Source organism: Montipora capricornis, chromosome 2 (assembly GCF_036669925.1).
Source record: "Montipora capricornis isolate CH-2021 chromosome 2, ASM3666992v2, whole genome shotgun sequence".
NCBI classification, from domain to species: domain Eukaryota; kingdom Metazoa; phylum Cnidaria; class Anthozoa; order Scleractinia; family Acroporidae; genus Montipora; species Montipora capricornis.
The window spans coordinates 49,656,166-49,672,008 of record NC_090884.1 but is presented as its reverse complement, the minus strand read 5'-3'; the positions used below and the strand labels follow the sequence as shown (position 1 = coordinate 49,672,008).

The window sequence follows — 15,843 nt, the reverse complement described above, 5'->3', positions numbered from 1 at the left end:
CCATGTGATTTTCGTCAAGAATCACGTGATAGGATGTAACGTTGGAAGAGGCTGATGGCGCAAAGTTTAACATCACCTCTTTGGATCCACTCGACAAAATGACGTCACCGTTTGCCACGGTTGAGCTGTGGCCATCAGAGAGATCTCGCATTTCCATCTAAAAATGGCAAAAACAGAGTGAAGCTACGGGTGGGCACAGCCTCATTGTGGCAACAGGAAAACAACTTCCCTTACGTTTTTACAGTACCAATTAACACGAAAAGGGAAAAACTCGAATTTATCAGCAATATCCCTTTCAGCTGACCAGAAACCATTCAAGCTGTCACACGTTCCAATTAATGACCCATTTTCTTCGCCTTCGGGTTTGTCACGATCATGTCTTGCGATATTTTATGTTCACGTGCTCTTATGTTTGTTTTTGCATCTCGACAATAATTTGACTATCACCTCGAATAGCCACTCTACCTCAATTAGTAAACAACACATCATTAAGTCACAAAAATGAGAGTTTAGTCTCGGAGATACTAGATATATTTAACAAACGCTTCCATCAATTTTGAATGAAAGATTTCACTAACATTTACATGAAGTCGCTGGCCATAGGATCGAAATTGGGAGCCAAGGAATGAAGATGGTGCTTCTATGTAAAGCACTGATCGTGACGCAGTGGAGGTGACAACCATCCCATTAGATGACTTGACAGCAAATTCAACTGGGCTGCCTGTGCTGTTGACAACTGTCCACTTAAACACTGAAAAGAAAAGGTTTGGCATGTTTTTCATACAAGTACGTTGTAAACACCATTACATCTTAAGTTTGGGCTTGAATGGATTTTTACCAAACCAAGAAATGTGTGTAGAAGTGTTTTTGGAGGAAGTGTGGTCCAGTGGTTAGGAAGCTTGCCTTGAGATCCTGAAGGGGAGGGGGGGGAGGTACTTACTATTGATGGGCTAATGGGGACGTGCCGCTGGTCGGGGTCGCATTTTCACGACTGGATTTGGGGTCGTAAATTGTCGGGATTTTGGGGCTAAGAAATTCTGACTAGTGGGATTTTAAAATGGAAAGATTCGCGGTTAAAAAAAAGATGTTACAGAAAGAACTGCAGCGCTGTTGATTTCATATATTTACTAGTCGCATTACATCAGATGGGCTCTGAGAGGCCAGCGGCACATACCCAGCAAAAATTGACCCAAGTTCCCCCCCCCCCCCCCCCCCCGAGATTCAGGGTTCACGACCTGTTGAATTTGATCCCGGTAGTCCCTGGTTCAATAGACCATATTCGTATTCTCAGTATTGGACTGGAACTAGCTTGCAATGGAGGCTAATGCGGGGAAATCTTTTCAATTGCAAATACTTTTTAATATATTCCCCCGCATTAGCCTCCATTGCAAGCTATTGTAGTTCCAGTCCAATATTGGGAATACGAAAATGGTTTATTACTCTTTAAAATAGGCTTCCAGCAGAAATTTTAGGTCTGTTAGTATTCACCTTGCCCTACGTTTTCTTTGAAAGAAAATTTTCGTCTATAAGCTTGTTAACATGGTTGTAATAAATTAGACTGCAAAACAGTCGTATTTTTTGCGCACGCAAGCAACGCGGAAAACATTCAAACGAAAGGTCTGGAGCGAGTGTAGAAACTATGGGCATGTGAGGCTCACGCGCTTCACACGCGAGAAACGCGCTTACGGCGCTTCGCGCCTTCCTTTATAAATGGAAGAAAACGACTGTTATGCAGTCTATAATAAATAGACTGTGGACTATTTATACCTCAACTGGGGCTGTGCACTGCTATATAAAAAGAATTGAAAAATGGGGATGAAAAAAACACAATCCCACAGAGTTTTTGGCCACATCTAAAAGGCGGATTTTTCATATTTGGCACAGCTAATAGTTATTCTTAAGGGCACTGGTTGTAATTTCCAAGATGAATGCAGATCATGTTGTGCATCCACAATAAACTTTCACACTAAATGTCTCATGTCAACGTAGTCAGAATTAAAGAGAGGCTTGAAAGAAGTTGACCTTTCAAGTTTTTTTTTGTGGTTACACAATTTGTGAATATTTGTACAAAATGAATACAATGCAGGCTCCTGTAAACAAGCATGTTTAAAATACCTGTTTCATTCACAAAATCAGTTGTAATAGTTGATGCAACAAATCCATTGGCTGATGTACAGCTGACAGCACGACCATAACCAAAGCAGTTCAAGCATCCTTGCTGATTAGCACTGTCCAAGTTGAATGTACCAGGCTTGCAGCTGTTACATTTTAAACCTTCAACATTGACCTTGCAATGACACTGTCCAGTGAGCTCATGACAAGCAGTTTCCACAGAACCAGCATTTGAACATTCACAAGCTAAAAAATCATTATAAAATAATTAGGATAATATGCACACTCTCATTGGTCAATACACGTAGCTGTGTTCAGATGAGAATATGTAAACACGACTGTGCCATGACAGATATTTTGATTGGTTATGTGCTGTCAGATGTGCATTTTGATTGGCCGGTAGGAAATGTGAGCGCATATCAAGAAAATCATGAAGTAGAAAAAACAGCATTTTCCTTCATTCGACGTTTTATTTTTGAGAAATATTTTATAAAAGCAATACAGTACTATTTTTGGTGTTTACATAACCTCATCTGAACACGAAGGGGAGTTGAGAGAATTCTCGACAGTTACGCAAACCTTCGCCTGCGTCTCAGGTTTGCATAACTGTCAAGAATTCTCCCAACTAACCCTTGTGTTTAGATTAGGCTATGTAAACATGGAAAGAGTCCTCTATTGCTCAAATGTCAATGGCAAATGAAATACAAAAATTAAGCTGACTCCAACTTGTTAGCTGCGACAAAAACATCCAACTGCAGTGCAGAAGGTTCTGGGTTCTGCTCTCACTGGACAACCACTCAGGGTCTTAAAATAAATAAGGAAAAAAGTGCTGCCTAAATGTCATTTCACATGACTTTCAAGCCTTTTAGAATGAGACCACACATCACACCATTGTTCATAAAATTTTGAGTAATCTTCCACACTAGTAATGAAGGTCAAAGGGAGTTTATCCTGTAAAGATATGTTTTTAAGAAGAAGGAAAAAAAACTAACTGGTGCCAGGATACCGTAAATTTGGTTCTAGGCTAGGCTGGAATGAGCATTATTTTTTAAACTAATTTTTCATTTTATGATAGTTCATATAAAATCTCGTTTACCAATTAACTGAATATTAAGTTATGTGTTCTTACGATCACATCCAGCAGAAGAGAATCTGTAAAAGCCAACACCACATAAGTTACAGGTTCGACCCACCACACCCAGGCGACATGAGCACTGTCCTCCGTAACTTGTACAGTTATATGAACCTGCTACAGTCCCGAAAGCATTACAGCCACACTCTGCAGAGAAAAAAGAATACATTACCATTGATTTCCATTAAGATGTTTTATTACATAGAGAAGTAGGCTAATAACATTAGAGAAATTCTATAACACAGATTGTCCAGCATGCGTATACTAACAGTTTCCTTTTGGCTTTTGATTTAAATGGTGATCGGATCTTCCTAGCTTAAGGAAAACCATATCACTAGCCTAAGGAAGGTCTTCAGAGCACCATGCAAACTACCCTGTATACAATCCCTTACCAAACTTTTTACAGACATAAATCAAATGAAACATTGTTGTTTTGCCAAGTCCTAGCATATCCCTCGTACAATGTTAATATGCCACTACTGCCAGAATCTACCCCAGTTTGTTTCATCTATATGTCCAAAATTCAAAATGAAATTTCCTCATAAATTGAGTCTTAGCAAAAGGAATTAAGATTGATCTTATTTAGAAACTATAAAGCATTGCACTGCTGCTGCTCACCTACCATTGGATTTAGACGGTAAGCTTACCTAAAGTACCGTTGTATAATTCTGCACTGACAGAAAACATAAGTGCACTGCAATAAGCTGGCTCTGGCTCCACATGGGGAAGTGACGCCCTGGCTTGCACACAGCTCTGCAGATGGTTACGAATATCTTGCCCTGACTCCGTAAATACTCGGGTGAGAGAAAGGTCAGGAATGAGGACTATGGAGTCCACAAGAAATGGGTAGTTATAATCACCAGAACTGTTGTAAAACAGGGAAATATTATATGTTTCCCCTGCAAACAGTTTAACAGTGTCTTGTGACATCCACGCCTGTTGAGAACCACTTGGTAGCTGTTCCAAAAAGATGTTGAATTCTGAACTTTCATTGAAACTGATAGCTTCAACTTTCAGAGTACGCCTGGCCTCAGGACCACTGGTGTAAGATGAATGAACACTGTACCGGATAACAGCGTAGTAATGATAACTTGCCAGTATGTTAGACGCATTGGTGAATGCATATTGACCCGGAAAGAAAGAAGCATAACCACTACCCGTGAAGGCCACACCACGACCATCATATTCAGTGACAGAAGTGAAAGTACCATGCATGTCTTCGCCTTCCAGTATGACAAAGTCCAGGAAAGGATAAAACTGTCCCTGTTGAGCTCTGTTACAGGTGGTACCTTCAACACCACTGCGGCAGGTACATAATCCTGCATATGAAAGGAAAATTCATTGATTGGAAAATAATCCTATAAAATCAATGTAAGATCAGAAAACAATGAAATGCATCAGCACAAATTTGGAAATGTAAAGTACAGTCATGTACCTCATGATTCTTTGTGATAAATGGACTATGGTAGTTAGCATCAACTGTTTTGTTGGAGACCAGACATTTCTTATGCAAAAGACCATTAGTTTTTCACACGTTTGTAATGTAACCTGATGACTTTCTACATGTATACCGTATATCAGTATTAATTATTATTGACAGGAATAAGTTATGCCAACAACAATATTAAGTGAAATCAATTTCACCTATTTAGGATAATAATGTCATTTATTACCCTATTTAGTATATACTAATACAGTGGATAGCGTTAAATGCGCGCGCTGATTGGCTACTCAAACTCCGGATAACCTTTGCTATTCACCTTGCACCCGAAAATGTTGTAATCTTTGCAGGAATAAATGAGCTAAAATAATATTTTTGTGCTGTATTATCTCACTGTTTTTAGTATATACTTAAGCCACCTCCACTTAGGTGAATAGTTGTTTATTATTATTATTATTATTATTATTATTATTAGTAGTAGTAGTAGTAGTAGTAGTAGTAGTAGTAGTAGTAGTAGTAGTATTGTTGCTAGCAACAGCCAAATGCTTTGCGCAAAAGAACTGCAAATTGAATGTTGGGCACTGTCTGCTGGCATAGCCAGATACGAAAGATGTACCATGAAATGGTAAGACATGCATGTGTACTTTAGCAGTTATCAATAGAGCTTTGTTAGATTTGGCCAATGCTGTTGTATGATATAATCTACCAGCTAGGAACAACACTTTTAATTAGTACCTTAGTCTTCACTACAACAAAATCCCTGATTGCTGTGACCTTAGACATTGGACTATAAAGTATGTAGTAACCAACAATCCTGGTCAACACTGTTGGGACAATTCCCGCTTTTCCCCCTTCCCCCATTACAATGTTGATTTTTCATGGCCTCCAAAATCAAGGTTAGTTCATCAATCACTCACATATTTCAACATTGTCTGGGGGGAAGGGGGGTGCAAAAAGGGAAGTGAAAGAAGAACACGTGTTGCTCAAATAACAGCGGATGCATGTACAGTAAATTCTCTACTTTAAAGTACTTTTTTCCCAAAATTTGACAAGTGTTCCAAAGTCTTTTGAGCAGGATTGCCTGAAACTGAGTTTCAGCAAACAAAAAATACATGTCCTCAAAATAGTGAACAATTGAACTCATTGCCAATAGAGATGAGCTTGGGGAAGGTGCCTGTGAAAAAAGCAGGTGGTGCTGCCCAGCAAAATACGAGCCACAAGCAGGGCGAGCAGGTATCCATGGCAACCCAGAGAGCGGCAACCACGACCAGGCACCGTCACACTGACAAAGTCATTGGAGATACTTACTAACCTCAATACTCACCAAGGCCACCAAAGAGGGAGGGAAGGGAGGAAAAAACTGCCGCACCAAGCACAACTCGCAGTACGAAAGAACTGCACAACCTCACACAGCAAGTACCATCACCTGACGCTTGGTGAAAACCCGTATGTCAAATAGGCACGCATGATCTGTGATCGCTGCTGACCAGCATTGGCTCAATTTTAACTTAGCCTAAATTACATTTAGCCACATTTTGTAAAATTGCATTAAAAACTGTTTTATTGCAGTAAAGTCTGTGTTTTATTGAAGCCTAAAACCAGCAAAGAATATTTTCAGGAGACTCATTCCCAGACTCTGCGCAGTTAGCCTCTGCTTTTCGAGCTGCAGAATGCCCTTGACTTTGCTAAGCAGAACTAGACTCCTCACAAGTTAAAAGACAACAAATCGCATAGACAATAAGGGCCAAATTCATGTCTCTGTGGCTTTTGCTTCGCCAAATTTGCTATGTGTCATCTTGCTGACAATAATCAGTGTCATACAAAACAGAATTGTCTGTGCCTGACCAATGCCGTTGTTGACAACAGTAACAGTTCTCACTCCTAAAAACACATTTTCTGGTTGTGCTTTTGATGTGGCTACTAGAATACAGGTGTATATGGCATGTTGTGTTATATACACTTTCACTGATCTTTAATTGGCATTTAATTGGTGTCTGAACAAAAAACAGCTTAATGCATTTTTCAACAGTTCTCCGGTATTATAAAATAACAAGACGCCTGCAAGGGCGTATCCGTGGAATGCGCAAACAGTTAACCCAAATTGTCCAGTTACAGTGAACTTCAAGTACAGGTAGACTTCGGAAAATGGCGAAAGATTACTAGAAAGATACATCTGTAATATAACTTAAAGTTTTTTGTTGTAAAAACTCATTACTAATGTTACTAAATTTGCAAATGCAAACAACGAAGCCCTATTAGCAGGTTATCAGGATACGGGATCTTTTATTTATTTATTTTTTGGAAGGAGACTTAATTCAAATCCTACAGTTTTACTTGCTTCGTTAACTCCTTTCATCTAAAAATTACAGGATCAGCCTTAAATCATCCGAAAAACTTATTACAAATCACAGTTCAACAACTTATCATCCTGGGCCAGTTGTTCAGAAACTGGGTTTTAAAACGAGTTTTATCCTCTACTCCCAAATACTGTTCAAGGCTGATATTCAGAAAAACTTTACATTAGAAGAAGTCAATCTTGAAAAACAAAAATAAGCAAAGGAAACTGTGACCAAAAAGTTGAAAACATGAAACAAAAGTTTACGCTAATCCTGGATTAAGGTAATTGGCTTTCGAACAACCGGGCCCTGTAATCGACGTCTGGTTCCGTAATCCTGGTTTAGTTCCTTGCAAACTGTATAAATTTGCCGTGGCGAAGACAAGAAGACAACATCCGTGCTCTATTTCGCTCAATGCTCAAAAATTCCGTAATTGCGTGTTGTATAGTCCAGTCCAAAGTTCTAATTTTACAATTCCATAATCTTGATTTCAGTAACTTGGTACCAAACGTTCCACAATAACTTGAAATCTCGTTAAGAAAAATCCTTAAATCCAGTAGTCCAGTCCGGATTGAGATCGCCAAAACTCTCTGTATCATCGATTCAAAATTCAACAAAAGCTACAAGTAGTAAATACTTATCAGAAACTACAACAGTTCGTCCTGATTCTACACTCGAGCTGAACAAAAAACCCAAAAAACCCTTGTCATCGTTTTCGAGAGAACAGACAAACAGCCGAAACTGTTCTGTGCCTGCCCCTTACGGCACTGAAAAAGTACCGTACGTTGTACAATAGTACTTGACCGTAGTCCTTGGCCAAGAGACTAATCTTAGCCAAAAGCCCGAGAAGCGATCAGGATACGGGATAATTAGGTAAAAAAATTGTGGGGATACGGGATTTTTAGTCTGGAGGTGGGGGGGTAGAATTGAGGAGATACGTGATATTTTTTAAAGTAAGAACGCATTGCGTGTGGTAGTGCAGTAACTTGACAGTGTTTTTTTCCATAACTGTCAACTGAGCGGCGTTTTGTTATTTCCAGGAGATTCAAGTCCTTGCACAATATGTAGCTCTAACGGTACAAACATTGTTTGGTATCGTAAATCATTACGGTGCCATGGTAGACATCTTTGCAATATACCCTCTAAGAAGACATGTGGTTCAGTAAAATACTAAGCCCAGAACGATTGAAGAAAATAACAGGAAATCGAGAAACATTTGGCTTCAAAGCCGATATGTTGATCATAAACAACTTCTTTTTCACCACAAGCTTAAGCGTGTACTCTGAGCTTCTGACACCTTTCCAAGACCAATGTTACTAAAGTTTTTTCCCCTTTCCAGCGGGGTTAGTATCTGGATGGGGGACGTTAAAATATGCGACTTTTGCTGTCAGGAACATACGCCCAAAAATTCTATTTTAACGCTCAAAAATGCGAACAAAGCAAGGTACAGATTTTGCTAGCCTGCTTTATGCAAAACAAATGTTGACGAAAAAGTAAATAAATATTAATATGTAGTTTTTAAGGAGAGCAGAAGGAACTTTTAGGAAGTGTCGATCGAGAATAAAACAATTTGCCATCAGCGAAAAACATTTCGGGAGATTTTTGTTACGTTCCATCAGAGTTCAATTTTTCTATCGTACTTTTGGTCATACAAGTAAAATCGCAAAATCGGAAGTGACATCGATTTCAGCGGCCGCCTGTGATCAAGTTATACCTTGCGTGTTCACTGACAACTCACGAAACAAAGGATACATCTGTGACAAAATGACGGCATAACACCTGGTTTTTGTTAGTGCGTTTTTTTTTCTTTCAAGTGTTATAAAGTTCGACAAGATCTATGTGCAAATTTAACATAAAGATCACAATCGTTGATGCTAGTCCAATTGTCAGCTGAAGTTAAGCTCCTCCGAATGAGGTTAGTACTTGGATGGGGGACGGCTGCGAAGTCCCCGTGACGGCGATAGCTAATTCGTTTTTTTTAAACTTGATTTCATTTTTTATCTTGTTTGGCCGTTCAAAGCTATTTTCTTATTTTCTTTCTACGTCAAAACGGCGAACAAACTGGTTCCCAAGAAATATTGGAGTACGTATTTGTTCTATGCAAAATGCTTCTAATGAAGTATTTGTTGTATGCAAAATAATAATGTTCACAGTGGAACACACAAGTACGAAGCAAGATCTAGAAATAACGTAGAAAATTCTCCTTACCTTTAAAGCTTGCCTTTCTCAAAGAAAAAGCATCTATCCACTTTATCGAATAGTTTAATACTGAAACAATCATGGCGGGCGGAAAGATTCTATTATAAATGTTTGCTTTCACCAATTTGACGGAAGTGTATCACGGTGGCCGAGTGGTCTAACGCGCTAGCAGAGAAAAATCGTGATGGCTTGGGAAGAATAGGAGTTCTCCTCGGGGCAGGGAAGTTTGGAAATACCGTAGGGAATATAAATCAGTCCACCCGATCGAAGACTAATTCAATATCCGTGGGGTATGCACATTTGTGACTACCAACAAAAAAAAGATTCCAGCCCGGTTTTAAGACGTGGATGCCTTCGGCATTCCACGTAATAAGGTAACAACTGATTAGATCATTTGCATTTTCTAGGGTGGGAAGTGTTGAAAGATACACACCTGGTAATCTTTTAAAGCTAAAAGGCACTTGTATAAATAGAAAAGAGAGAGTTACCGTTGTATTGTGACAGTGCTTTTTTGTACAGTCTTCATAATCTCTTCCTTTAAATAGTCAAGAAATGTGGTCGAGAACTGTTCAACGCTCACTGTAATGCAACCCACCGTTTTTACAATCCTTACACCACCTCTATATCGGTGCAATATATTGTTTTACTATCTGAGAAAATTCTCTAATGAGATTTAATGAACCTAGCCGGCCTTGAGACCAATTATCAAGAAATTCTTTTCTGAGACAATCGTGGTCAAAACTGTTGGGACAATTCCCGCTTTTCCTCCTCCCCCCATTGCAATGTTGATTTATCAGGGTCTCCAAAATCAAGATTTGTTCACTGACCCATCGATCAATCAATCAATCTACCACATATTTCAACATTGTCTGGGGAAAAGGGGGGAAATTGGGCGAAAAAGGCAGCAAAAGAAGAACACACGTTGCTCATATAACGAAGGGAGCATGTACCGTAAATTCTCTATTTTTGCCCAAAATTTGACAAGTGCCCCAAAGTTGTTTGACCCAGATTGTAGATAACACTTTTTTAAACAAAAATTTATTTAAATGTAGTACATAACAAGAAAAGCAAGAAAGCAATATCATAACAAATACTACACTGGATTGAAATTAAAGTAACCAACTTTGAAGGGGTTGCTTACAAGTAATAAAAATTGTGTTAAATTTCACAAACCTGAACTCTTGTTACATATGGGGAAAGCCCCACCAAAATCACAAGGGCACCGCTGACAATCTGTTCCATTGGTGAGAGGGAAATGGTAAAAACCATCTTTGCATTCACTGCAGTTTGTACCTTGTATATTCAGCTTGCACATGCATGTGCCATTATACTGGTCACATTCTATAGTGCTGTTAACAGTTCCAAGGCTATTGCACCCACACTCTAAAAAAGTAGAAGATTACTTCAATTCACTGCTTTCCATTCTTTCCTGCTCTACAGATACAAATTCAATGACCAGTTTACTTGTCCATAATAAATTAAAAAGTTCAGTTCGAATCAAGTTAAAATACAGTTAATTTAACACTTTCAAAGAGTCCTGAGAGTAAGACTATCAAGATTTTACTCTGTCTAATGCCAGACAATTTTACCTGTCAATGGAGGCTGCTTCAGGGATGCTCAGTATTTATTCTTTAAATGGTGATTTAGCTGGCTCCTATAAGTCTTAAGAGTAAAGGGAAAAAAAAATGATAGAAAGACTGACCTATGCATTCTCCACGTGGACTTAATGTAAGTCCCCAGTATCCTGGAGTGCAAAGATTGCATTGCTGGCCTATCACATCATTCTTACAGTGACACTGTCCAGCCACCTGCGTGGATGTAGACTCCTGAAGACATGAGCCATTGTTTGTTATGCCTTCCAGAAAGCAGTTACATGCTGCAAACAACAATAGAGAGCTTTTAAACACAAAAATGCGACAGCTAGGACAATAATGAAGAATAGAGAACATGCATTATTGTTACAGTAAGAACAAGTTATGTTGGAAGGAAGGAAGTCCTATCCTGATTTCACTGTAAAGGATCAAGAACATTGTGGGTTGGTTGTTTATTAAACAAAGTCTACCTTACACACTTTGGTTTCAAGAACCAATTTACTTCAAGAACTTTATAGTAGTGACATAAATTTTAATTTTGTCGTTTGCTCTTGTCTCCTAGATCTTGTTCTCAACAAGGAACACCCTTTCATACTATGGTAAAAGTAAAGAATCTGATCCCACCAACGCGTTGGCCACACCACCGACACACTACCGACGCATTGGCCAACACACTACCGACGCATTGGTCGACACACTACCGACACATCGGTTGACGCACTTCCGACACGTCGGTCGACGCACTTCTGACATGTTGGTCAAAATACTTACTCTTTAGAATTTTGTTATTTCTTTCAGTTGGAAGCAAGTACAACTTCATAAGGAACGACGAAAACGTGATAGGCAGTCGACCAACACTCGACCGACAGTCGACCCACGTGTTGGCTGACATGTTGGCCAACGCATTGGTGGGATCGGATTCTTTACTTTTACACACACTATGAATTGCCAATATCAAAATGACTTGCACTGCTGTTAAGTTTTTTAAGCATTAGCTTAACTCTGTTAAATAACTCCTATGTTAGGTTTCTCAGACTTTCAATGGGGCATGTGCACTTATGTCTCGAAATGCTAGTAATCTGATGCATGCCAAATATTGCATCCAAAATGAAGACAGTGTCCCTTGAAGTTTAGACATTTGCTACCAAGTATTTCAAACAATAAGAGAGGTCTGAGCTTTAGCAAATATTTTTAAGATGAACCAGTGCTCAAAATCAAAAAAATTCCAGGTTGTCCCTGTTTCAAAAGGCAGGCAATTAAACAACGAAGGGCCCAGGACAAACTGTTTTACAGTTAATATCTAAATCGTTCACATAATTTTGATAAAAAATCCAAGTCCAAAAAATCCAAGTATTTTTATCTGAAGCGATGTTTGTGGTAATCTTTGTGGCTGAAAACAACAAATTTTGAACACAAACCCTTCAAATCACTAAAATTCGTTGTTTTCAGCCACAAGGATTACCACAAACAACACTTCAGGTAAAAACACTCAGATTTTTTGGACTTGGATTTTATCGAAATTATGTGAAAGATTTAGATATTAACAGTAACACAGTTGTTCTTGGGCAAAACATTTTCTATTTTTGGCTCAGTTGTCCGTTGTTTTTTCTTCAGGCAACCAACCTTTTCATTTTACCAAAAACTAGCCGCCCAGTAAACTTTCTGCTCGTCTGGGACGACAAGACAACCGCCTAATTTCAAGCACTGTTGATCCGGTAAGAGAGAGGAGAGCAAGGGCGCTGGTCTTGCGATGCTCATTGTGTTTGAACATTACATTCTTCACATATTTCTGCAGACCATTTTAGTGACTGTGTATGTTTTTTGTTTCTGGAACTTTTCAAAGATTCTTAGACAGGTATTAACATTTTTTAAGTTAAAAAGCAAGTTATTTTTAGAAAAGATCGTGCTATCTTAGGAAACATGATGTAATTATTTAACTTCTAGAACATGCTGAAGTTGAGGTAATGAGCAGCAGTTGCATGACACCACAGAATCCTCCCATTTTTTGAGTAAGGTTAAACTGTTAAAATTTCCAGCTGAGTGAAATTGACACATATCTAATTAATCTGTTCTCTTACCAACACAAGTGTTGGGATGATCTATTGGTACATCTGAATTCCTGTAAAACTTTGATTGACATTTCTCACAGTGCTGTCCAGTTGTGTTGTGTTTACAATGGCTACAGACACCAATGTTCAATGTGTTATTATATAAGCAGGACATTCCATGGCTGTTACACTGACACTCTACAATTCAAAAAATAAAAATATATAAACATTTCAGCCAGATGCAACCTTTGTATAATTAGCTCTAACGAGTCTCAGGGTCTTAAACATGAAAAAAAAAAAATAGAATGTAGAATTTATTAATGTGTTTGGAGAGTCAGGCTCTGTGATCTGGTGGAGAAAACAGTGCAGTGAGGTTGAGGGTTAAAGGTTGAAGGTTTCAAAAGGAGCAAGTTAAGAAAGTTCTTTTTCTCACTCTTAACGGTGAGATTATCAGTGAGGCAAATCATGATATGTGCTTAATGAGATGGTTCTAATGAATAGAGGATGTTAGGGTAAAAGAAGATAACTAGGGAAAGAGACAGACGAAGGAAGAGAAGATAAGGATAACCGAAGTAGAAGAGAGGAAAAAATGTAAATCAGCTATTCTTTTGGTTACCCCTAAAATACTGGGGCCCGATTTATAAATAAATATAATATCTGCTACAAGTAATGATAGTAATTTTTTGTATAATTACACAGGTGATTTCTGAAAATTCTCTGCGCTGATTGGTTACATTTGAGGTGATTATTATGTGATAATCACCTAACCATTTTTTTTCAAAATGACCAAAAGCCATTTTGTTGAGATGTCAGATGAATAAACAAATTATTGCTTAAAAGAAAATGCATCTTTTTTGAATAATCACCTATGTTATTATACTTATGTAAAACAATAAAAATGCTTGATGAATATTATTGTTAAATTATAATTGTACCTTGGCATTCATTTGCATGAGTTGCATTTGCTGGCATCCAGGGTCGATTATTGTACAATGGCTTGCACATTTCACAATCTTTTCCAGCGGCATTATGTTCGCACACACATGTTTCATCCATACGCGGGCCCCTACAGTATTGTGCATGCCCATTACAGTTGCAGCGTCCTGTAATAATTATATCTGAAATGGCGTAGTAGTACTTGTTAAGGTTCTCTTCAGTGGGAAACAACAATCCAATATCATCTAAGGAAGGAGGTTCTTCTAGTCTGACTCGCACATTTGTTGCAAGCATAAAGTCCTGGACATCTGGATCAAAATAGCCACAACCTGGATCATACCTTGAATCGAATCTGAACTCCACTATTCCAAATCTTGGGGGTAATGTACCACTGTAATACTCGGTGCAGGTCACATTAAAAGGACTACTCTCAATGACAGGAGGTAATGCAGGCATGTTGTATGAATTCTCACAGTCAAAGGCAAAATACTGTAAAACACTCCATGTTTTGCCAGAGTCTTTTGATTTCTCAAGAAACATTTCTTTTGGTCTTCTATTGTAAAATCTTACAGTTATGCGACCAGAAATATGGAAACTTCTACCAAATGATAGTGTTATATTTACCTTCGGAGGGCTGTCAGGGTTTTGCGAGTATACATCCCACCATGTCTGAGACTGCCACCATGTTACTTGTCCAAGTAGATATGGAGTATCAAATTCGCTGTTCACCATAAACTCTGGTAGATGTTTCTTGGTGGTGCTGTTTGCATCACATTCATAGCAGTTCTGACCAGGGCCCAACTCACAGTATCCAGAAGCAGGGGTACCACAGGTGCTTGTTGCTGTAGCATTTCTCATGAAAGCAATGCTGAGTGGAGAAGCAATACATGGACGAGGAATTTTCCCCTGAGAATCTGCATAGCAACCACCAAAATGACAGGTATCATCTCCTGAGGATGTATTTAAGGAGATGTAAAGGAGATGAAGGAACAAAAGACATAAAAGCTTGAGAATTTCCATTTTTCGAACAGGTGCAATACTGCATGGAATCTAAAACACTATGATTGAATTGGTTTGCCCAGCATCTATTGCCGTGAGTTGAACAAAGGTAAGAAAGTTAAGAACATCTGAAATTGAACTTCAAAGCACCCACTGCATTTCAATTGTGCTGCTTTGTGAACTAATAATTTATTAATAGCAATATTTCACAACCTTGTGATACATACTTGGCCTAGAATGTTAAAATTATGTAATATTCATGGCGTAAAGCACACTTTTCTAGAAAATTAAAAATTAATGTCATGCGTTGCCCGGTTGTTCGAAAGCATTTTATCTATTCATTCTTTTTGTCTTCTTTCTTTGACTAATCAACTGCTTTGCTCTAGCTTTAGTACCAACCTATCTCCTATAATTAAACATTACTTAGTTTTACTCAGCACGATTAGCTTTTTAGTTATTCTGAATAAATGTTACCTTTTTTTTTGTATTAATAGATTACGTTGTTAATTAAGTTTAACATTTATTTGGTTAAAAAGCTGGTGTTGCTGTTGTTGTTGTTAATTAACTTAATCCAGGATTAGCATAAATTTTTGTTTCCTGTTTTCAACTTTTTAGTGAAAGTTTCTTTTGCTTATTTTTGTTTTTCAAGATTTACTTCTTCTAATGTAAAGTTTTGCCAAATTTCAGCGTTGAACAGCATTTGGGAGTAGAGAAAATAAATTTCTTGGTTAATTTTTAATCTGGGATTAGCGTTAATCGCCTTTTGAACAACCGCGCCACAGCTAATGGCATGGTTTTCTCTTCTCTTAGAGAAGAGAAAACCATGCCCAACACTCACTACAGTTTCACATTTTAAGCTCAAACAAATGAGAAACCAATAAGTAGCTATCTAACATGTGGATTTATTACCTTTATAGGTAAGTTGACGCCGCGGTTTACTTCAATATAGCAGGTACTTGGATATGGGCCAAGACGACAAATGCATTTCATTTGTACTCTGCCTTGGAGCAGCTCTGCATAAATTCTAGCAACCATATTTTCATACTCG

General features: G+C 38.3%; 1 protein-coding gene across 5 annotated transcripts in view; it reads right to left on the bottom strand.

Annotated features, from left to right (window-relative positions):
- Positions 1–15,843, bottom strand: part of LOC138025773 (laminin subunit beta-1-like) — a 26,360-nt gene extending 10,517 nt beyond the window's left edge. The window contains exons 1-11 of one of the 5 annotated variants that reach the window (XM_068872954.1): positions 15,705–15,843; positions 14,421–14,746; positions 13,796–13,978; positions 12,891–13,058; positions 10,923–11,096; positions 10,394–10,603; positions 3,892–4,563; positions 3,242–3,391; positions 2,116–2,358; positions 579–751; positions 1–157 (exon numbers count right to left, since the gene is read on the bottom strand). The exon at positions 1–157 is cut by the window's left edge and continues 264 nt beyond it. In XM_068872954.1, coding sequence (XP_068729055.1) covers positions 1–157; positions 579–751; positions 2,116–2,358; positions 3,242–3,391; positions 3,892–4,563; positions 10,394–10,603; positions 10,923–11,096; positions 12,891–13,058; positions 13,796–13,916 — 2,068 coding nt within the window. In that variant the 5' untranslated portion in view covers positions 13,917–13,978; positions 14,421–14,746; positions 15,705–15,843. Of the gene's footprint in view, positions 158–578; positions 752–2,115; positions 2,359–3,241; positions 3,392–3,891; positions 4,564–10,393; positions 10,604–10,922; positions 11,097–12,890; positions 13,059–13,795; positions 14,971–15,704 lie in introns of those variants that run through there. The other 4 variants (XM_068872944.1, XM_068872956.1, XM_068872950.1 and 1 more) reach the window with 4 other exon arrangements.